General features: G+C 34.8%; 1 protein-coding gene across 1 annotated transcript in view; it reads left to right on the forward strand.

The window, feature by feature from the left end:
• The first annotated feature begins 794 nt into the window (after positions 1–794).
• Positions 795–24,728, forward strand: part of LOC129226490 (major facilitator superfamily domain-containing protein 12-like) — a 34,073-nt gene continuing 10,139 nt past the window's right edge. The window contains exons 1-6 of the mRNA XM_054861100.1: positions 795–958; positions 7,502–7,780; positions 8,983–9,190; positions 11,691–11,814; positions 13,594–13,797; positions 22,210–22,302. Coding sequence (XP_054717075.1) covers positions 7,504–7,780; positions 8,983–9,190; positions 11,691–11,814; positions 13,594–13,797; positions 22,210–22,302 — 906 coding nt within the window. The 5' untranslated portion in view covers positions 795–958; positions 7,502–7,503. The remainder of the gene's footprint in view (positions 959–7,501; positions 7,781–8,982; positions 9,191–11,690; positions 11,815–13,593; positions 13,798–22,209; positions 22,303–24,728) is intronic.

The raw sequence follows: 24,728 nt of genomic DNA on the forward strand, positions 1-24,728 counted from the left end.
AGGGTAGTGGAACCTTGGAACAGTTTACCGGAAGAGGTGGTAATGAGCAAGGGAGTAGATAGTTTTAAGAGGGCCATTGATCATCACTGGGGGTTGTAAATTGACTAGGACCAGTCTAGTTGGGCCCAGAGCCTGTTGCTGGTCGTCACTTTTGTATTTGTATTTGTATTATATGGAGTATAACCTATGGGAACATGACTGTGGGGACCCCTGAAGTAGACATTACTACTTATTTAAAAAAGAAAACAAATATGAAATCGTACACCAAATGTTATTCGAACGAGAAAAAAAAAATTGTAAAAATTAAGCGGGCATAACTTGAAATATTTTTCATTTATCCTGTAAAATTTTAAAGAATGGATCGAACTGGTGTTGATACCAAAATGCGAAACATCTCAATTCATAACCATCTAGAGACTACTAAGAATTATATAAGCCAAGTCCTGACAAAAATTTATTACTTATTGGCGAATTACGTGAACAGAGTTTTTAATTATATTCTCGTGATCATAAAAAAAAAGCATCCAAGCAACCTCAGTTGCTTTCTCGTCCTTGAGTTTGTAACTCTTTCAAGGGCGAACTTACTCTTTTTGCATTTGATTAATAACAGCGAATGTAAAAATTGAAGAGTACTGAAGCTTCTTCAAAGATATTGTTCAACAAAACTTAGTAAAACTATATAATCTGAAATTTGCAGAGAAAAATACAGAAATTTCTCATTTTGAATCTGTTGCATAAACTTATATAACGACGGCTTGTAACAATATCGCATCGCTTCTAAAACTCCGGAATCAAAAAAGTAGAAAGTTGAAGATGGAATTACGTAGAGGAACTGGTTTCTGATGGCCTTGTTGAAGAAAAGCGCTGCAGACTTCGAAAAATTTTCCGGACGATAAGTGTTTTGAGTTCGAAAGGGAATAATGGCTTTATGATCGCAGAATTATTAATTTGTATAAAGGTAAGATTTTAAACATTTTTCCTAATTTTCACTGTGAAGTACTAAAATTGCTTTCTGCTTTTTTCCGATTTAGATTTTTTTTTTTCCTTTTCAAGTCAGTGTTACTTTTAGTGAAATATTTGAATTTGAATTAAAGGATTGTAATTTTCTACAGTCGAACTCGTTTAAAACGAGAACGAGCTGCGCTATTTTCTTTTTATAACCGAGTGCTCATAAAAAATGAAGTAGTGAGAAAATATCACAAAAATATGTACATACTAGCTTGGTTCGTTTTTTTTTTTTTTTTTTTTTTTAATTTTATTTATTTTTTATTTATGTACAGTGCCAAAGAAGTTAGTTAATTTGCTTTGTAGTCTCCTTCTTCCGCTTGATTTTCGCTTTTTTTTCATGTCAATGTTACTTTTAGTGAAATATTTGAATTTGAATTAAAGGATTGTAATTTTCTACAGTCGAACTCGTTTAAAACGAGAACGAGCTGCGCTGTTTTCTCTTTATAACCGAGTGCTCATAAAAAATGGGTTAGTAAGAAAATATCACAAAAATATGTACATACTAGCTTGGTTCTTTTTTTTTTTTTAATTTTATTTATTTTTTATTTATGTACAGTGCCAAAGAAGTTAGTTAATTTGCTTTGTAGTCTCCTTCTTCCGCTTGATTTTCGCTTTTTTTTCCTGTCAATGTTACTTTTAGTGAAATATTTGAATTTAAATTAAAGGGTTGTAATTTTTCTACAGTCGGAACTCGTTTAAAACGAGAACGAAGGAGCTGCGCTATTTTCTCGTTACAACCGAGTGTTCGTAAAAAACGGATTCGTGAAGAAAGATCACAAAAATATGGACATACTAGCTTTGTTCGTTTTTTAAATTTGTGTACAATGATAAAGAAGTTGGTTAATTTGCTTTGAACTGTCTTGTAGTCTCTTTCTTCTGCTTGCTTTTTCGGAAACCGTCCGCATTTCACATCCCGAACTTCGAAAAAAATCTGAAATCTTTTCCCCAAGCAAAAGCCATCGACTATTTTGGTAGTATTTCAGCTTGAAATTTTTCACATTTGAGGCAAAGAGAAGCAAAAAGATGCAAGTGGACTTGCTAAAGTTTTGAGAAAAACGCATTTGAAGTTCAGATCCTAGGTAAGCTTTCACTGAAACTTTTTTCAAAATCCTACTGCATAGCAGCCCCTACCAGTGATACTAGTTCTATCTCTTGCCCCAAAACAGAAGAGAGGTTCTCCTATGATTTGAACAGGTTATCTCAAAATTTTTAATTTTGGCCCCCTTTGCCAAAATTAAAAATTTGCCTCAATTGTCGTCATCGTTGTCGCTTTACTTTTTTTTTTTCCCATCAGCTTTAGCTCGAATTTGAGCTGTACTATCCCCAAAACGAAGTATCTCGGAAGTGATAACATTGGCGTCAACAAACATATAATTTTCAAATGCTTTTCTACTCCACAAATTGAAAAAATAGGGGCAGTCATCACTTGTTCTCAGAATTTGTGATTCGTCTTTTAATTTTCGGTTGACTTCGAAATGTTAAACGAATTTTCCCAGAAATAATAAGCTAAGCTGGAAGTCCAAAGAAATTCTCTGAATCACAAAGAATTACTACGCCATGTGCAGTAATACGTTGTAAGGGCAGTAACTACAAGTTTTTCATTTGTCATTTTTTTCGCATTTTTGTCATCTGTTGTACGTTATCTTTACCTCGCTTATTTAGTTTCAGGTGGTGCAAAAAAAACGTCTAATTCCAACATTTTCCTATTGTTAGTATTGAATCCATCACATATTTGTTCAAATATCTCGAAAACTCATTTCTGCAGATACTGCCGTTTACCTGTACACGCCAGTACTCGCTTTGAAAGGGGTTTGTTCGGAACAAACGAGTGATGATTCCATGAACTAAACATTGTAACAACCAAGTATTTTTACTTCCTTTTACAAAAAAGGAAGTATTGTATTCGCGAAAAAATTTTCACTCAAAAATCGCCCTTAATTTCCATTTTGCTCACCCCCAAATGAATGTTGAGTTTTTTTTTCGATTCGACCACATGCGGAAAAGTGCCTAAGAATGTATAGACACGCGAAATATCCATTTTGACCATCACCGAGGTAATTACAACGACTTTTCTCGTGACGTCTGTATGTATGTGCGTATGTGTGTATGTGCGTATGTGCGTATGTGCGTATGTATCTCGCATAACTCAAAAATGGTATGTCCTAGAAAGTTGAAATTTGGTACATAGACTCGTAGTGGGGTCTAGTTGTGCACCTCCCCTTTTGGTTGCTTTCGGATGTTCCTAAGGGGGTCTTTTGCACCTTTTTGGGGGGAAATCATTGTTAATATCAATGCAAACTTAAGTGGTGTTATAATTTGGTAAACACTTGGTGACGTATCGCCAAGCTTTTGGTCGCCAAGTTTTTTCGCCAACTTGGCGACGATTTTTTTTTTTTTTTTTTTTTTTTTTTTTTGTGCTTCTTATAAATTAATTGTTCTCCTGCCAAATATACCTAGCCATTCCTGATTTGTTATTTTATAAGAATGAGATTAAAAAAACATATATTCAGCTCAGTGGTGACTCTTTTTTACTTCCTTTTACAAAAAAGGAAGTATTGTATTCGCGAAAAAATGTTCACTCAAAAATCGGCCTTAATTTCCATTTTGCTCACCCCCAAATGAATGCTGAGTTTTTTTTTTTTCGACCCGACCACACGTACATATGTACCTAAGAACGTATAGACGCTCGAAATATCCATTTTGAAGTTTCCCGAGTTAATTACAACGAGTTTTCTCGTGACGTCTGTATGTACGTATGTGCGTATGTATGTCGCATAACTCAAGAACGTAATGTCCTAGAAAGTTGAAATTTGGTACGTAGACTCCTAGTGAGGTTTAGTTGTGCACCTCCTTTTTTGGTTGCATTCGGGTGTTTCTAACGGGGACTTTTGCCCCTTTTTGGGGGGAATTCATTGTTAATTTCGATGCAAACTCAAGTGGTGTTACAATTTGGCGGACACTTGGCGATATATCGCCAGTCTTTTGGTAGCCGTTTTGTTGCCAAATTTTTTCGCCAACTTGGCGACAAATTTGGCTATTTTTTTTAAAATCTGGTTTTAATGTAGCCATTGTTGGTGATATTTAGAGAGTTAGAGAGAGAATCACATTAAAATTGCAATAATAGAGAAATAACATTAAATTGGTGTAAAAGGAAGTCATGTGATGCACACATCAGCTCGTTTATTTCATGGTCATATCCAAGTTCTCGTTAAATCAGAGCTCGTTAGGTACAAGTTCGACTTTATCAATTTGCTCATTTTTATTCTTCGTCCTTTATTTCTAATTGAATTCTTCACCAGTTTAGGTTTTAAGTTAAAATAAACTAATGAAAAAATATGTTATAATATATTTTATAATATTTAATACATAATTTAAAAATAAAAATAATAATAATACCTGAACTTCTCTCCCTCTCCCAACGCATAATTTTAAGATTTTAATAAACATTTAGTCGGATATTTTATTTCAATGGATATTTGCAATTTAATGTTTTAGAATTCCAAAGAGGATGGTATTTTAATAAAGGAGAAAATAAATTTATCTCAGCATTATACCAATATTAATGGAATCGTTTATATTTGTCTACGGGACATATAAACGAAGTAATTTTTGGTGAAAATGCCATTACTTCACAGAAATGTTATGTAAGAAAAGATGTTGATAAATTTCTTTTTTACAAATTGAAATTTAACGCTCTCTTGGTGAATTTTTATTGGAATTTATCTGAATATTTTATCAAAATATAATATTGTGACTAATTCGCAAAACTATAAGAGGCGCTGCAGTGTCTTGACTAATGGCTGCTGTAAAAAAGTAAATCTGGCTTCTGTCCAATGTGACACCTACCTCGTCCGCGCAGAATTGAAATGCTTTACTTTAGTCACATTCATCTCCAATTTGCATCAATGTTAAGCCAACGGATATTTTGATTTTTATTGGTAGCCTTCCCCCCCCCCCCCCCCCCCCCCCCCCCAATTTCTTGAAACCAAACATTGAGAATACATTCAAAATCTACACTATATTTTCAGTTGTTTTGGTGCCAAAAAATAATTCGCACTGTCGTTAGTGCTAAAAAAAAAACTTTGAATACTTGAAAAATCCCCTTAAAATAGCTAAATCAAAAAAATCTGCTCTCTACATGTTCCTCATCAGTAGCTATTTCCAATAAAGTTTGTTTGAAGCAAATCCCGCTTTTAAGTTTGGGATCTATATATTGACTTTTAGCGTCTCTGTACCCGCTAATGTTAAGGTTTTTTGAACTGTTCAAAACTGAATGAAAAATTGTTCAAATCAAAAAGTTTTTTTCTATACGGGGTCCTTCTTCGAAAAGTGTAACATTTCTGTCACACGCCTTTTACAGTAAAAATTTTAAGGAATGATTCATTTAATAATGTATTTTAATTTCATCAAAACTATATCTATTTAAATCTGACAGCAATTTTTTAATAATAGTTTTAATTTTTATATATTTTTGATTCACAGCATGTGAATTCTCCCCTCCGTGGCATGTCACGCACCTGGTGTGTCTGTTTATGTTGCTTAATAACTTGCTTAATTAAAATTACTTATTTATTTATTTATTATTTTTCTCACAAGTGTCTCAAACACTAATTGTTTAACCATGTTTATTTTTGTTAATTTTGTGTTTTAGTTCGTTTGAGTAGGATAAGGAATTACGTCATACAATAAATTCTCACTTCCGTTACTCAAACACTCCGTTAGTGAGAATGCCATTTCTCACTAACAAAAGGCACTAATGACATCCCATTTTATTTCCCATGACACAAGGGAGCCCCTTTGTTTATTTTCAGCCATAAAGAAGTTGCGAGATTTTTGTTGAATAAAAAGAAGATAGATTTTGTTTTTTAAAAACCAAGTTTGGTTATTGAGAATTCTCATCTCCGTGAACTTGAATTTCAGGGATGTAAATTAATGTAAAAAAAGAAGTGCACATGTTTTCATATGCTTAACATGTGCAGATTGTAGCATTGAAGAAAAAAAATCTTTCCTTGAAAACTGTATCCAATAGGCCTATATTAATCGAAAATTCCTCACCTCCGTGAAAAACCTTATCAATATCACTATTTCTGAGGTGAGAATAAATGATGGAGGGAAAATACAGCAATTTAGACAGTCTGTTAAAATTATAAGTTACCAGTATATTCTCAAATTTACTAATTTGGACATATATTAACACTTTACTATTTTTAACACACATTTGAATTAAAAGATAAATAAAATTTAAGCTGTACTTTAATTAAGAGAACTTAATATTAGATTCACACTAATCATTAAAGTAGCTCATTGTTTGCACAATCAACAAAATTACTTCTTTGATATTAAATTGGCCTGTATTTTCAAATACTAAAAGTTTTTCCTTTTTTTCCCCCGTGAACAAGGTATTTTTTAATTTGTTTTTTATTTATGAGTAAAATAATCTGAATGTAGCTCGGCCATTGTGAATGGTTATTTCTAGTAGGCAACACTTTCATGTAAGATTTAAAAAAAAAAAAAAAAACGAAAGGTTTTGAAATTGAAAAATATTTTCATCCAAAAGTTACACATTCTGGAGAATGACCCATACATGTTTTTCAGCAAGAGCTTTTTCCAAAAAAGTTTGTTTGAAGCAAAATTCGCTTTTGAGAGTTCGGGATTTATATTTGCCTTATTATTATTCGCAGGAGGCAAAATTGTTAAGTTTTCTGAACTGTTCAAGACTGAACGAAAAAATTTTAAAATTACAAAGTGAAATATGGGAATGAGATGTTATCGCCGGGATCTTTCGAACAAAAAAAGTTAGTTCGAATCGGACTATTCACTCAAAAGTTGAAGGGGGGGGGACAGACAGACCAACAGACACATTTTCCCCAAATCATTACCTTTTTTCCAATTTTTAACTTTTTGATGTTTGTTTCTTTCCTTTTTTTTTCTTTTTTAAGCCGATATTTGAAAGATGCATTAACCCTTCTTTCATGCTGTTTTCTTCTTTTCTTTAACTTTTACGGGAAAGAAGGCTAAAAAAGAATTTTTTTTCTTAACGGATGATATTTGCGGGCGATTTGTTGAAGTTTACTGACGCTCGAAATAGGCACCATTTTAAACTACCCTTTAATGACTTTTTTTTTTAAATAAATATTACTTTTTTTTCTTTTTTGATTTTATGTTTCATTTATTTTTACAATTATCCACATTTCTCCTTTCAATAAATAGTTTATTTTTTGTTGATTGCTTTACCTCTTATGAACTTGAAAAGTGCTCCGACTTATTAGCGTCACTTGTTTTATGAAATTGAAACTATTTTTTTTAAACTAAACTGAAAGACACGATTTGCAAAAAGTAAAAGACTTTCTTTAAAAGAAAATATAGGGATGCAAAAGAAGTGAAATTAATGTAACTTATGTGCTTTCATTTTTTTTTTTTTTTTCTAATGTACCACTTCAGCCTTTTTTTTTTTTTTTTTTTTTTTTTGACTGTCAACTTCCTTTTTCTCCAGAAATGGATAAATCTACTAGGCTGCCATGGTCGCAGAGGATCAGTTTCGGCGTGGGTCACTGCCTCAACGACCTAACAGCGTCCATGTGGTTCAGTTACCTCATGGTCTACCTTCAGCTGGTGTTGGGTTTCGACGCCATAAACGCTGGACTGGTACTGCTTGTAGGACAAGTGGCGGATGCCATTGCTACGCCGCTTCTAGGTTATGAAGTTAGTAGTGAAAAAGCGACAGGCGCATTTTGCAGAAAGTATGGCCGAAGAAAGTTCCTTCACCTTTTTGGTAAGTTTTCTTGAAGCAGAATATACTCTTTAACCATCTGATGATTGTGCACACACACATTACCGACTTTTTATGCGATAGAATGTTAACGAAAATGGCTTGGGAATGATGAATGATGTATATGTCCACTCAGGGGCGTATCCAAAAATTTTTGTAAGGGGGGTCAGGTCTCAATTGCAATAACCTAGTAAACGAACCCAATCAATCCTATGAATTGTGACGTGCTGGCGAAGAAATAATTTACAGAATCAAGCAAAAGAATGGTTAATATTGATTACATTCACTATCTTTTCGGATCTAAAAAATTGAAGTTTAATAATAATCATAATAAATTTCTTGTCACAGGAGGGTCAACTGACCCGTTGACCCTCCTCTGAATCCGCCCTTGTGACCACTGTATAACAAAGGGATACAAGTGAGTTTCAACATAATAAAAATAATAACAACAGAACTTTTAATCTGTTAGCGGATTAAATAGTCACCTCAAAGCAACAGTAGGATATCTTACTTACTGTTATTCCTAGGCTTAGTAGATGTCTTACTGTTGCTCTGAGACGACGAAATGTTTCTCGACCTAAGGAAGATCCTCTTTGCTGCTTTTCCTACCATATAAAATGACAGTTTGTATCTAACTTTTTCATACGTTCTATGTTTTTAAATTACTAAAAATATTTTCTGATGTTGGGTGGTATTTTTGGATTTCAGAAACATTTCCTAACTTTGGGTAATGTGGTTGAATTTCAGGATAAACTTGAAACGTTACACAATGTTTTTATTTATGTCACGTAACGTAAATTAAGTTATATAATTTATACATATATATGTAAAAAATTTTATTCAGTTAAAGAAACTGGAAAAAAAACTAGGAACAATCTTAAGTTTATGTCGATGAAAGAAATGGCTAGACCAAGAAAGACAAGTTTGTTTTAAATCCAGCCAGGAACTGTTCTCCTTATTTGCTTATCAGTTACGATTCGGATCTAATTGCATTCAAAACGACTTGCTTCATTACAATGTCCGACCATTCCTCTGCAAACTGATATCATCTTTATCTAAAGCCTCTTACAAAGTAGCACTGATCTCTGATTGCAAGGTAAAACTTAAACAAATTAATTCAAGGACTTCAGTAAACAAACGCGGCGAAATGATATCAGACACCTCTGTCCGAAATGTATCTCAATTTCCCCCTCCCTCTCCCGCAGGCACGATTTGCGTGGTGATCAGTTTCCCCTTCATCTTCAGCATCTGTCCAGGTTGCCAAAATGCGGACGAATATGCCCTGATGATGATGCTGATTCCGCTGGTCATTATATTTCAGGTGGGCTGGGCAGCCGTCCAAGTATCCCACTTGTCGCTCATTCCAGTCATCACCCCCCACGAAGGGGAAAGAGATTTCCTCAATGTTCTGAGGTATGATACTTTTTCTTCTTTTTTTTTTTTTTTTTTTTCCTATTATCTCCAGCAATAGTTGAGTTTCATAAAAAAGTATGAATTTCTGTAATCCACACGATGATGGAGTTATGTAAGGAACCGGTTGGGATAAAGAAGTATCAAATTTGTAAGTTGCGAGGTTTCGCTTTCGCGATCGTAATTCTGTTAATTTATTTCTCAGCTTCCGGTAAATTTTATGAAAACTTCGTCGAAGTGTAATAGTAGTGAATGGCAATTTGGTGAGTATTACAAGGGTTGTTTCTGTCACGTGGATCAAATACACCTACGAAAAGTTTTTCCAGCCTTACAGAGAATTTCCCATGCTTAGTAACGTTGTTTGTATTCAGTGATCATCTTTGATGTTGTATTAATTTCTTATACCCCAAACATTATGAACTACTGTCCACCTCTGGCAAGTCGAGCTTCGCTGCTCGACCGATTAAACGATTTCATTTGTTGAAAAAGGGGCGAGGAAAACGGCTTAAGAGCTTGTAGATTTAGCTTGCAGTGGAATTGCCCATTTGGCGAACAATAAACTCATGTAAGAAGTAACAAGCGGTACAGGATTTTCTCACCAATGAAAGGGTTGCAATGGTAGTCCAACTCTGCGCCTAACAATTTCTCTCCTTACTGATTGCTCTCCCTTGAAAGAAATAGATTTGTTCAAGGCCATAGCTCAACTTCTCGGAGGTGGACAGTACTCGCTGCATATGGATGCAAAAAGACTTTAAGTGAAGGTAGACTCTTGATCTCATCTCGGTAAGTCATTTTAATTTAATTTATGCCGACCAGTAAATAAACCGCTTGTTTCTGTCCCACTACTCTCTTCTTTTTTTAAATAAGGTTTCAAAAGTTTTATTTCTTACAAAAATTGGCAGCAATCAATATAAGCACTTCTTTCTATGCAATCCCGAAAGGAAAACGACTATAAAATATTGTGTCTGTCCACTTGTCATACGTGTTCGTTTACTGTGATACCGTACTTTTTCATTTACCCCCCCCCCCCCCACACACACACAAAGAAAAATAAAAGAAAATAAATAAACAAATAAAATAAAAAATGTACATTTTAAAGAAATAATAATAATAGGTTGAAGTTAAACCGAAAAAGGTGTCTCATTTTTTAAAAAATAAAAACATTTATCAATTCAAACGTTGTTATACTCATATATCAAATGCTACAGTTTTTGACGTTGTCATGAATGTTTTCAAAATAAATTGCGCTGAAGGGTTCATTTAGTGGCAAGTCTACCCTTTTTCCAACTTTATATTTCACTTCTCCAGAGTCTTTTACTCTTCATCCAGAGTTCTTTTTTGTTTATTTTACGCCGATCGAGCAAGAACGTATGACTAGTTTATTTTTTGCTTTGCATACTGTCCACCTCTGGCAAGTTGAGCTCCACTGCCCGACCGATTAAACGATTCCATTAGTTGAAAGAGCGGTGAGGAAAAACGACTGAATAACTTGTGGTTTTAGCTTGTAGTGTTTAGTATAGTTGCCCATTTGGCGAACTATATTATTCCTGTATGAAGTAGCAAGCGTTCAAGATTTTCTCGCCAATAAAAGGGTTGCAATGATAGCCCAACTTCTGCGCCTAACAATTCCTCTTTCTATTGATTGCTCTCCCTTGATAGAATTGCATTTGCGAAAGGCCATAGCTCATACTTCTCAGAGGTGGACAGTATGTTTCACTTACATCAATAATAAACTAAAAATACGATATTTATTGTTTGTTTCTCAGGAAGTGTGTTTGTTATTGCTTTTGATGTTGATAATCACTGAAAACTAGGTTACCCTCATTTGTCTTAAAATTGCCAGCCATTTTAGCCCGTCTTTATGTTCTGGAACTGCCAATTTACCATCGACAAAACGAAAATTTCCCCTTAAATGGACTCACACCGTTAATGCTGTTTTTCTCATCAAATGGCTAGGGAAGGGAAAAAATGTGGAACTTAGAGAAAAAATGACTTATTCTGCCTACTTCGTTTCTTCATTTTCATTTTCCTTTTTTTCTGAAGAGGGCCGTTATGGCCTGATTGGTAAGGCGTTGGGCTCGTAACTAAAGGGTTCCGGGTTCAATACCAGCTGGATCGCTAATGATAACTGGGGGACGTTAAATATGTCAAAGACCTCCAAGTGAATCAATATCTCTAGAGGTGACAACCAGGAGTTGTTCGGCTTCTGGTTTGGAACAAAATGATCGAAATGTTGATTGATAGATGGTGCCTTCATCTATCGTATTTTGTCTGAGCTAAATCGAACCTCCACCTTAGTGGTGCTCTGTAAACGGAAGCTGTAGATCTGCCTTAAACCGGGTAGCATTGTCAGCTTGGGCTTGGATACCCGAGTGGTTTAAGCAACAACAACAAAGAAATTCCGAGGATAAAACTATTATACTTATTTTTTAAAAGTACTAATGTACTAGTAAAACATTTGATACATATTGCAAGCATAAAGTAATCTAATTTTAATTTTTAGGTATGCCTTTGATATAGCATCCGACATAGGAACATATGTCGTCGTTTGGTGCGTTATTGATTTAACAAAAGAGCCTACTCAAACATTTCATACTGTCACAGGAGAATATGCCAACAAATTTATGGTTAGTATACTTAAAAAATGTATTTATGTTCTACATTTGCATGCACGCAATATTACGATTTCTCGTTTTGAATAGCAGTCTCAGAAGATGAATTCTCAATTAAAAGCTAATCAACTGGGGGGGGGATGGTGATATTTAATGCACCGACAGTTCGGTTATTCCATCCAGAGACCGCAGTTTGGTTTTTGTTACGGACATCTCTCTGGAATAGTGAATAACCGAGCTAGAGGCAGATGTCATCTCATTAAAGCTGAGAGTGCCAACAAACAACATTGGCACTCACAGTTTGTTGTTCGCATTGAAGTCCCTCAACCTCAATGAGATGACATCTGCCTCCAGCTCGGTTATTCACAATTCCAGACTTATGAGTCTATAACGAGGACGTAACTGCAGTCTCTCTGGATGCGATAACAGGGCTGTCGGTGTATTTCTCGTAGCTGTGCCTTTACCCTGGCTTAATTGTCGGTAACTTAGGGGCCATTCATTAATTACGTAAGGGTCCCGAGGGGGAAGGGTTTGGAAAAATCTTTACATACCCTTACTTGGGGGGGTCAGACATATTCTTGCGCAATATTTTCGTAATATTTTACGTAAATGTATTAAAAAATCGTGCGGTCAAGTGTTTTCGCAGTGATCATATTTCATTTGCTTCTGGAAGGTACAAAATGTTTTAGGATGAACTGTTTTTTACTTGTTTTTCTAAGAATGAATAGTGAAAAATATAATAAAAGAATCGCACTGTGTATGGCATGTCTTATTTTTAATCCGTTTCGCATCATATACGAAAAAATATGTGTCGGAAAAACAATCAGTCTAGATTCCTTTTAGTAAGTATTTCTTTGCACAAAAAGGCTTTTAAAGAAATTTAATTAATAGTGAATTTAATAACGATTCCAGTGATGCAAGATTCGCATTTTTATTATTTTGAAAATCGAAATGGAATCTTACGTAAGATAGGGGGAGAAGGAGTTTGAAAAATCTTACGCACCCTTACATGGATGGAGGGGGGCAAAATTTGCCGAAATCATCATTGCGTAGTTAATGAATGGCCCCTTACTGCTTAAGTTGCTGATAATCTTTACTAATAATAAAGCTGAAAGTCTCTCTGTCTGTCAGGATCTCTGTGACGCTCATAGCGCCTAGACCGATTTTCATGAAATTTGGCACAAAGTTAGTTTGTAGCATGGGGGTGTGCACCTCGAAGCGATTTTTTGAAAATTCGATGTGGTTCTTTTTCTCATCCAATTTTAAGAACAAAATTTTCATAAGATGGACGAGTAAATTACGAAATTATCATAACGTGGAACCGTAACATGGGCACAAGCCAATTGGCGAAATACGAAATTATCATAACGTGGAACCGTAACATGGGTACAAGCCAATTGGCGAGAAAATTCACCATACATTATTTGTAAATATACAGGCGAACCAAAAAATCTTTTAATTTTTCTATTACGGGCAAAACCGTGCGGGCACCACTAGTATTGCATAAAATAATATTAAGGAGAGTTAAAAACTTACTGATTATATTTTTAAACCACATTTTGCTTAAACATTATACTAACACGGGTTATTTTCCCCTAAACTATGCCAGGTAAAGAAATCCATCATAAAATTTAAACAAGATGAAATTAATAAATGATTTATAATTATGGTTTTAGTCACTGACTAATTCATGTTCTTTCTGCCTAACTGCAGAAGAAATGCCATTGAACAACATCAGTTTTCATCAAAAGCTTTCGTAGTTCAGAATTTAATTGCAATCTGATTCCTCTCCAGCTCATTGTTCTCCTCATTATTGGCATCGGGACCTTCTTTTCTATGGTGTTCCACATCGGGGTGAAAGAAAACACTTCGTCCCCTTTCTCCTCGGAAGACAACAGCTATGACAAAGTTCGCCAACCGATGACGAATCTATCATTCCCCACTGTTGAAGCCAATCTCTCTTGGCGAGGATGGATGCGAGAAATGCACTTTTATCAGGTGGGTTCATTTAGTTCTTGTCTTAATGAACGTGCTGTATCAAGTTTAAATTGAAATTGGTGCCTATATTTATTTACACTCGGTTTAAAATTAAGATTTTTAATTTCATGGTTTTTTTTATAAAATTTTTATTCGATGAACTTTTAATAACATACAGCTTAAAAGTGAGTGCAATTTTAGCGTGCGGAGAAAGTTGCACAGGAAATGTGTGACGCCATAAAGTTAGTTATTAAGCAGAAAATGTTAACTTATGGGGAGGAGGGGTAGAGTGGTTCAAAAAAACTAGAGTCAGGGACCCCCTCCCCCCCCCCCTATTTTTTTAGACTTATTAATAGTATTATGCTGTAAAAGTTTTAGCTTCTTACTCAAATTTTAAAAGGGTTCTCAATGACCACTTAATTTAATATTAGCCGTAGCATAGAAAATGCCACAAATTTAGAAGCATTTATTTCCCCAGCTGTTTTTCTATAAATAACTATTTTATTGAAATGTATATTATTGGTGTATATTATAATATGTAGCATTGTTTTTACAATTCAATGTATTTTTACCCCCTCCCCCCCCCTTCCCATACTTATGAAGTTTGGAGGAGAAGGTTGAGCACTCTCTTTCAGTTGAAATTGGAAGCTAAAATAGTTCTAGTATATTACTATCCACAAGTCTAAAAATATTGAGGGGTGTCCTGTTATCTGGGAGAAACTTTATTTTACATGTATTTTTGAACCACCTTAGGGAGGGACCATTAAAATGTAATTTTTCAATTGAGTCGTCAGATTTGACTTTATTTTTGCAAATGTATTAATTGACATTAAATGCAAAGAATATTAAATATTCTTCATGTAAGTCAAGTACTCTTCGAAATCTTGCAAAGGGGCGGAAAACCCACGTTGAAACTCGCCGGTGGGTTTTTAAGCTCAAGTGAAAATGTTATTAAGAAAATAAGCTTTCTGAAGAAATATAAAAGTACATACAAAAGCTAAATAGAACGTACAAAAGCTACAGATGAAAATGCAAAGTCTCTCTTTAGCTCGATAGATTAAAAAGTCATTTCAACAGCTCCAACGCATTTCGTCCCTTCAACCAACATTTCCATTTCAGGTAGTAATTTTTCAGTTTCAGTTAAGACCACTATATAGGGGGAGCTGACTTATCGGATATTTTGGTTCCAAGATTATGGAGGGATAAAATTAGAATTTGTACAAAATCCTCGCTACAGAAAACAAGCTTTAAATGTGTTGGCAGATTGATGTTTGATTATTTTATTCTGTAAATGATTTAATTAATACAACTTTAAAACAAATAAGGTGTGAAAATAAGGTTCATTACAGTAAACATTTCCCGATCCCGATACATTTTGGTTGAATGTTTCAACTAAGTTATTTTTCTAGATTTACCTTTAGGGACATTTTACTCAACTAATCATAAATTGTTTTACTACATAGCATCAAGCGAATATTATAACGTATTCACAAGTACTAGAAATAAGGTAGGGTCCAAAACTGTCTTGGAACCAAAATGTCGGATAAGTCGGCCTGTCCTTTTCAAGGAGTTCTAGCAAGGCCCCTATATATAAGAGCCGGCGCATCAGCTTAAGATCAGCCTCTTTGGATCGGAGCTCGTGTTTGAGTGGTTGTCTTCTCTGGCGAGGTATCGCGTTTGGTGATTGTTCACTGTGAGCAATTATTAGCGGCACGCGATTTGTTTGTTGAATCTTACTACTATTATATATGCGAAAGTTTGTCTGTATGGATGTATGGATGTATGGATGTTTGGATGTATGGATGTATGGATGTTTGTTACTCTTTCACGCAAAAACTACTGAATGGATTTTGATGAAACTTTACAATAATATAGCTTATGCATCAGAATAACACATAGGGTAGTTTTCGTCCCGTTATGGGGGGCAAAACCCCCCTTAGGGGAGCAATAAAATACAATTTTCGTATAAATTCTCTAATATAGGGATGAAAAAATACTTGCACATATTTACATTATATGTCCATCGAAAGCTCTGATTTTTCTGCTGAAGATGACACTTATTCGAAATTTCTAAGTAAAATAAAAAACGAGTTATGAGCTTTTTAGTTCCATGTTCGAAGGCTTTCCTAAACTCAATACAGTATTTAGTGCATCATCTCAACTCCCTGTCGATAGCGACTATTGTTGTATTGTTGATTATCTTTGCTTTTCGTGACTGTTCAAGGCTTTTCTCAAGTCAAATCTTGAAGTAAGATTTTTGCGCAAGATTGGCAAATAATACATGATTTGGCTGATCATTTTCCATTTAAACGGAACTTTAATGTAATTAATGGTTTTTATTATTATTTATGCTGATTGAACACTTACTCATTATCCAATCAACCAGCAGATCGCCAAAATTTTTGCAGAAATATTTCCGTAGCTGATGCATTTGGCAATTTTTTTCAATGTCGCTATTTTTGAAGCCGAAGACTACGTCATAATGTTTCTCAGTTTTCACCATGTAAACAAAATATCGCCAATCAAAGAATCTTTAAAAAAACTTTTTTTACTGTGTTAAATAATCCAGCAACTAAATTAGGCAAATCCATAAACAGTACAAAAACTTCCATTAATTTTTCCTTTTTGCACAATTTCAAACAATCGCCAAATTTTACTACTTATTTTGGAAACATTTCGAATGAAACTCTTTAGCGCCATTTTATGGTAACCAAAAGTATCTCAGCACCTGGCGATATCTTTGTAACGAAAATTAATATATCGTTTTTACAAAGTTAGGAAAGAAGGAGGGAGCATCATCGAAGGTATCCCAAAACGATTCCCGCAAATTCGGTAAAATCGCACCAAGAGCCCACAATGATTGAAATTTCACAAAATAACTAAAGCAAGTATAAGGGGATAACGAGCAACGTCAATAGCAATACAGAGAAGGTTTTAGACTCCATGTTAAAAAAAAAGTATCAACAGGATTAATCTTTTTAAACATGAGAAGAATAATTTCATGTTTTGGAAATTTGTATATGCTTAAATATAGTGCTTTCGTTTCTAAATCAATACTATTTTGTTCTTTATACTTATTGCTATTTTACTTTTATGGGTAAGGAAGAAACTCTACTTTTAATCATGTCAAAAAGATGTGTTTTAAATTCTTTCACTTAAAACAGAAAAAAAAAGCAAGTAACGATTTTTTCTCATAATTATTACTGACCCAGGCAACGCCGGGTATTTTTGCTAGTAAAATATTATTTTCGGCAAATTTGGCGATATCCGAAATTTGCTGTGGTAACCCAAGCAGTGCAACAGTGAAAAATCCGATCCAAAATGGCTAAACTTTAAGCTGATGCGTCGGCCTATCTATATAGCGGCTCTAGTTCCAGTTATGCTTGTTTAACGTCATTCCACGCGCACAAATGACGTTTTCATCATAGTATATTTGTTGATCTTAATTAAGTAGCAATATAGAATTGACATTCTAAGGACCATAAAGTGATTGAAAATAATTTAAAATATAATTTATAAACTATTTTTATTCGATAACTTATGAAATGAATTGGGAGAGGTGAAATTTTTTACATAAAACTATCAAATTGTGACGTAAATAAATCATGTATGTCAAGTTTTGTGAAAATTTGTTCAGTAAATTTCGTGTGAACTGATGGGACGCATGTGTGTATATGGTCTATTAGAGATGCAAAACTACAACAATTTTGCAAAATTTGGTTAACTTATTGTTCTGTCAATTCGGAAATATTTGGATAAATTAATGGTATTTTATTTTCAATTGAAAAGTGATCTTGAATAAAAGTAGAAAAATGGCAGTATGAATGCGATGATTTCACAATAAAAGGGCGCCTGTAGAGGGCGCCTGTGATGCAGGGAGTGTTTTTTGCTGCTAATTTGATAAGTGTTTTTTTACTATAATTTTGCATTATTACTGTCTAGTTTTAGGTTTTTTTACTTCACTTTATCATGTAATTTAGTTTTATTGTGTTTTGGGGGCTCATTTTTGCTGTTATTGTATTCTTGAAGTGTTTTTGCATTTTTTGGAGCTAAGCCTAACATGTGGTGATCTCCTGGTTTTTGATCTTGTGTGCTTTATTGGGTGTAGCAACTCTGTTTATTTACTGCTGTTTTTAGTATTTATTCTGTGTTTTTTTGCATTTTTATCTTACTGTTTTGCCTTTTGGAACATATTCACTGAGTAGAAATGGGTGTTATATGCATTATGAAAGAGGTAAAGAGTGGGAAGGGGGACAGGTGGATCTCTTGTGATCTATGTCATATGTTCTGCCTGTATAAGGGGGAAAATGAGTCTGTTTTTGAAGAGGATTATATTTGCACTAAATGTGCTGAACTCTCAGACTTAAGACTTAAGATGCTAGTTTTGGAAGCCCAGTTAGCATTAGGGTGTAAGCCAGTTGTAGAGGGTATAAATGTTCCAGAGATTCAGGGGGAAGTTTCAAATGAGGAGTTAGATTGGGAAACTAAGGGTGTAATTTTGGGGGACTCTATGGTAAGGGAGGTGGGTAACACAGTTGGGAGAGTAAAGCGTAAGGTGGCTAGGTGTTGTTTACCAGGGGCTCGGGTAAAAGACGTTAATATGGTTGCTGAAAAGAAGGGAGTATTGAATAAGGAGGACATGGTTACTTTGTGGGTGGGAACAAATGATGTAGGCCACAGTAAAAATGAGGAGTTTTCTAGGGAATGGGAATCCCTGTTGGATAAAGCAACCAGCTTTTCGACAAATGTCCAAGTGGTTGGTTTGCTTCCCAGGTATGGAGTGCATAGGAGCTGGCTAAATCAACGTGCGAGGTGTATGAACTTGCTACTGAAGTCAATTTGCGAAAAGCGCAGTATCAGGTTTATTGATATATGGAGTCATTGTAAACGGGATTGGATTGCTAGGGATGGCCTGCATCTGAGCTCTACAGGGGTCAAAATGGTTAGTGGATTAATTTTAAGGGCTTTGGAGTCAAAAAACTAAGTTGGAATGGGGGGCATGGTTCAAGCACCAGGTATCGAGAGAATGATATGTTTTTGGGTATTGCTAGAAATGGAAATAAAGTGACAAACAAGAGTAGTAATGTTAACAATTGTAATTTAGGAAATTTCAGGGTGTTAAATAAAAGCAACTTAGGCATGCTTAAAGTTTTCTATACCAATGCTCGCAGTATTAGGAACAAGATGGATGAATTGAAAAGCATAGTTATGGATGAGAAGTTGGATGTTATCGGAATTACAGAGACATGGGCTACCGAATCTGATGCAGAGTTATTACATATTGCTGGGTATAATTAATTCAGACAGGATAGAGTAGGTAAAAGAGGTGGTGGGGTTTTATTTTATGTTAGAGACAATTTTATTTGCAATGAATTGGTCATAAATGATAAGCCTACTGATATTGATATGGTTTGGCTGGAGTTGATGAGCAGTAAGGGCATAAAGCTACGCTTTGGAAACATTTATAGGCCACCTAATTCAAACCAGGGACAAGATGAACAGATGTACCGTATTATTAGTGACATGTCCAGTAAGGGATCCGTTATCATAATGGGGGATTTCAATTTTCCGGGTATTGATTGGAATAATTTTTATCCTGGTAATGGCAAAGAAGAGGAATTTTTAAAAGTAATTGGTGACTGTTTCTTAGATCAAGTTGTAACTCAGGGAACTCGAGAGGAGGCCATTTTGGATCTAGTTTTTTGTGACATAGGTAGTTTTGTTCAGGGGTTGAGTGTAGGGGAGCATATTGGAGATAGTGATCATAACAGCATTAGGTTCCGGGTTAAATTTGAAGTGTGCAAAGATGATAATTTTAGGTTTGTGCCCAATTTCAGAAACACCGATTTTGTTGCACTTAGGCAGAGGTTGAAAGAGGTTTTTTCGTCAGGGTTGGAAAATAGCGACGTAGATCAGCAGTGGACGGAATTTAAGGATAAACTTGCTAAAACCGTTGGGGACTATGTTCCATTTAGGAGAAAAGGTGTTAGTACCAAAATTTGGCCCATGTGGTTCTCCAGGGAGACTAAAGAAGCTCTTAATTATAAGCAAGCCACTTTTCGTAAGTTTAAAGTAACTGGTCAGAGTGCGGAAAGGCTCCAGTATGGTAAGGCAAGGCGAAATTTTAAGTATTTGGTACGGATTCAGAAAAGGGAATTGGAGCAAAGGCTGGCAGATGACATTGATGGGAACCCTAAGAGGTTTTTTGCTTACGCTAATTCTGGGAAAGCTCGAAACAGTCAAATTGGGCCTTTGGTTGATGAGCATGGAAATTTAATCCAAAACGATAGGGATATTGCAAATGTTCTAAATAACTTTTTTTCCAGTGTGTTTAACGATAACTGTATCTCAACAGTTGACACTAACAAGACACAAGCTATTATACAGCTTGAGGATTTTGTATTTTCCAGGGAGGAGGTTTTATTTCATTTGAAAAAGATTAAAGCAACTAAAGCTCCGGGACCAGATAATATTTATCCAAAAATTTTAGTTGAATGTGCAGAGGAATTAGTGGATGTTATTTTGAATATTTTCAATGCTTCTTATAACTCGGGGACGGTGCCAGAGGACTGGAAGCTGGCTAACATAATGCCACTCTTCAAGAAGGGGTCTAAAGGTATTGCTGGGAATTATAGACCTGTAAGTTTGACTTCGGTGATTTGTAAGATTTTCGAAACTTTGATCAAAATTAAGATCATGATGTTCTTAGAGACTAATAGTCTGTTGACTAGTTTGCAGTATGGTTTCAGGAAAGGTAAATCCTGTACTACTAATTTATTGCATTTCTACGACAAGGTTACCTCAGCTTTAGATAACAAAAAATGTGTGGATGTTGTTTATATTGATTTTCAAAAAGCTTTTGACAAGGTACCGCATGTTGCTCTTCTCAGCAAGTTAGCTGACATTGGAATAGGAGGAAAAACTTTACTTTGGGTTAGAAATTGGCTTACTGGTAGGAAGCAAAGAGTAGTTGTGAGAGGAAATCATTCTAATTGGAGTGATGTTTTAAGTGGGGTTCCTCAGGGATCAGTTTTAGGGCCTCTTTTGTTTATTATATTTATGAATGACATCAATGATAATATTTCTGGATGCATGAATTGTTTTGCTGACGATGTAAAAGTTATGGGGATTGTCGAAAATGAAGAACAAGTAAAACAGCTGCAAGAGGATTTAGATCATATTACTAAGTGGGCAGATAAATGGGGTATGGCAGTTAATGTAGGGAAATGTCAAGTGCTACACTTAGGTCATGGAAATAAGCGTATGAGATATCGTTTACAGGGTTCAGTCATAAATCAGGCAGAAAATGTTATGGATCTGGGTGTCTTTATAAATCAGGACTTCAAGTTTAGTCAACAGTGCAGTATTGCTAGTAACAAAGCCAACAAAATGCTTGGGTTCATCAATAGATCTATTTCAAACAAATCTAAGAAAGTTCTTCTGCCTTTATATAGGAGTTTAGTAAGACCTCATTTGGAGTATGCTGTTCAGTTTTGGTCGCCTTATCTGAAGAAAGATATTTTTGTATTGGAAAGGGTTCAAAGAAGGGTAACTAAATTAGTAAGGGGACTCTCAGATTTAGATTATGATACCAGACTTAATAGGCTTAACATGTATAGCCTGGAGCAAAGGAGAGTCAGAGGGGACATGATTCAGTTATTTAAATTTATCAAAATGAAAGATGTAAATGGATTAAATTTTTGCGGGGAAAGCAGGACAAGGGGTCATTGTTTTAAGCTATTTAAATCTCAGGCTAACTTGGAAATCAGGAAAAACTACTACTTTAGCAGGGTCGTGGGCACTTGGAATAGCTTACCGGAAGAGGTGGTAATGAGCAAGGGAGTGGATAGCTTTAAGAGGGCCATTGATCTTCATTGGGGACTAATTAATTGACTAGGACCAGCCTAGCTGGGCCCAGTGCCTGTTGCTGGTCGTCACATTTGTATTTGTATTTGTATTTGTATTCTTTAAACATTTTTATTTTATTTTATTTTTTAGTTATTTATTATTTATTTTTGCGAATGTTGCGGTTCTAATGTCTCAATAGCATGGAAAAAATATAATTTATATTTTCATTCAATAATTCAAAAATTAATTTTGAACTTAGCACACAAGTATTTCTCTCCCATAGTCCTTGAAGAGTTAAAACTGACTACTTTGTGACCCACACAGCCATAAATGACAACTTCGGATCGATCAAAACTAAATTCCTGTTTATTTAATTTTTTTAATCACTTGTTTCATATAAGAAATGATATTTTTAAACGTTTCCCTTCGTTTTTACTTTATTGTGAAGAAGAGAGTATTGCTTTTTCAGTTACTAAACAAACGGAGATTTTTTTTTTTTAAGATGAAACTAATTGTGACCAATTTTAAATATTTATCCAACATGGAGGAAAATGCTCACTGAAATCTTATTTGTTATTTTTACAGGTGGGGCTGCTTTACATGCTGGTAAGGGTATTTCAAAATATGAGTGCAATTTTCATGCCCTTATATTTACAAGAATCGTTGCGAGCCAATGATGTAAGTTCATATCTGACTTTTTGCTCAACTATTTTAATAAGTCTTTGCTTTCCTTTTTTTACAATCTTTGATCTTTGCGTTACATTTAGATTTAATGCAGTATATTTTTTAATGTTTAAGGTTTTATCTGAAATCAATGAAATGTTTGATAATGTAAAAGTTCAATCATACAAATAAGAATTTTTATTCATTCATTTTTTTTTTTTTTTGAGCAATCACAATTGCTTATTGTTCTCATTTGACTGTTTTTGGCGTTACGCTAATTTTATTTTCCTGCCAGCACCCTCTGCAGCATCACCGTCGACCGGCCGCCTCACGATGCTGCTCCTCTTGCGAAAACCGTGTCCAGGTTGCATCCATATTCTACACACACATGCATACATACACGTACACACACACACCTACACACGCTCCTACACACACACACACGAACGCCTACACGCACAGCACTGCATACACAACACTCACACACATGTATACATACACTCATTCACACACACACGCACCCACACACATGCGCCTACACAAACACACACGCGCATACATCACACACGTTTGTGATTGCGAAAAACATAATTTGAATTCAAGATGCCAAAAATTCAAATTAATATATATACATATACTAGCTGACCCAGCCACGCGTTGCTGTGGCAAAGAAGTTGAATTAAAATAAACTTTTGATAGAATCAAATAAATATTTTTAATAGAGCTTAAAATAGTATAGCCGATTTTAAAACATATGAGATTGACAATGGGCGTGATTCAATGTAAAAACGATTCATGAATGTTCCTGGAAAATTATGGGCAGCTGATGTGGCCAATTTCTGCCAGTAACATTTCATGCCAAAACCCGGAAAGTTTTCCGATAAAAGTTAATAAACTTCCTGAAATTATCTCGGAAGTGTCTTGAAAAATTCGAAGATCTTCCGTGTGAAGCTAGTCGTGTTTCTGGAACTTTAGTGTAAACTTAGGAAGGGATAAAAAATAAAAAAAACTTGGCACCTTTCTGATTTATTAAGAAGCTTCTATAAGCAGCAATGCAAACATAGCCAAAGCTTAGCCAGAACTGCAAGCAAGTATCGAAAATTGTTACTCTGCAACGTTTCGGATTTTTTTTTACAGCGCAGCCTGAAGAAAGTACTTATTGAATTCAGTAAGTACTAACTAAATTTTCTATGGAAAAAGCACTATACTTACGCTTAGTAAACTTTGTAAGTATGACTTCGGCCAAAAAAAAAGCAAAAATAACTTGAAAGTGAAAGTAAATATCGAAACTGATTGTAAAATAACCGAATGTAGAAACTAAGCGTAAACCACCACACACTTTTAGATTCTACACTGCATTTTATTCACCTCTGCTTTCTCTATAGTTTGAAATCAATAACTTCTTTACAAAATACACTAACTAAATTAAAAACATATAAAAATAAAAAATTTTCAATGAAGTAGATAACATTGACTTCGATCTATTGTTTCTATTATTTGAAAACTGAAAACTGTCTAAGCACTAAGTTGTGCACAATGTTCTTGCTTAACCAGTCTTTTGCTAATAGGAAAAGTATGATAACTTTCCACTTGTGAGTAGACGATATATGGTTGCCCATGAGAGAAATATTTATGTTTCAAGTCCAAACCGAAAGAAGACATTGTTTGTTCTTGAGATCTATTTGTGGTCTTTGCAAAAGCTAAACGAATCAAAAATTGAAGCCTTTCAAATGTGTTTGAAAATTATGACGCTATTAATGGATTACGTGGCAACACAAACATTTCTCCTTTAAACTTTCCCGTCAAAATTGTTGACTTTTGATGAAGAAACGTGTACCGTTGCGTAATTTAGGTGGGTTTAAATCGCGAAAAAGAATAAATTGTTGAGCCAATTTTCAACCGGAAACCGTGTAGTCGCATTCCTGGTGTATCCAGGGAATTTAAAAATTCAGTTGGAATGTTTACTGCTTTGTTTTCATCGACAAATGTATAGGCTTGTTCAGCATCAATGGGGAGCTTTTTTTTCCAGCCGTCAGTAATGGCTCATTATTCGCAATAATTGTAGTTAAGACAGCGTCATTGCTCTGTTGTTATACGTTGCAAATTAGTGTTAACTAAGTCGGTGGCCCAACTATCAAGTGACGGCATATCATAATAACTAAGGGGCAAATTTGAAATTGAAACGCAAAAACCTTCAGTTAAAACTAAAGCTTCATATTCATCTCTGGTGTAAAATCTGGATTTGGACATTTGTGTGTTTGTTAAACTTTATGAAATACGTCTTCAAACGTAAAAGTTATATAGTTTCTCCACAGAAATGATGATTGTGTTGGCTATTATGTCGTCAAAGTTGTTTTAAACAGTTGACGAATACTGTTTCTCCTTATGTCAAACCTGCATTAGAAAGTGTCAACTTCCAATGACTTTGAAAGTGTCAACTC

Source organism: Uloborus diversus, chromosome 7, assembly GCF_026930045.1.
Source record: "Uloborus diversus isolate 005 chromosome 7, Udiv.v.3.1, whole genome shotgun sequence".
NCBI classification, from domain to species: Eukaryota; Metazoa; Arthropoda; class Arachnida; order Araneae; family Uloboridae; genus Uloborus; species Uloborus diversus.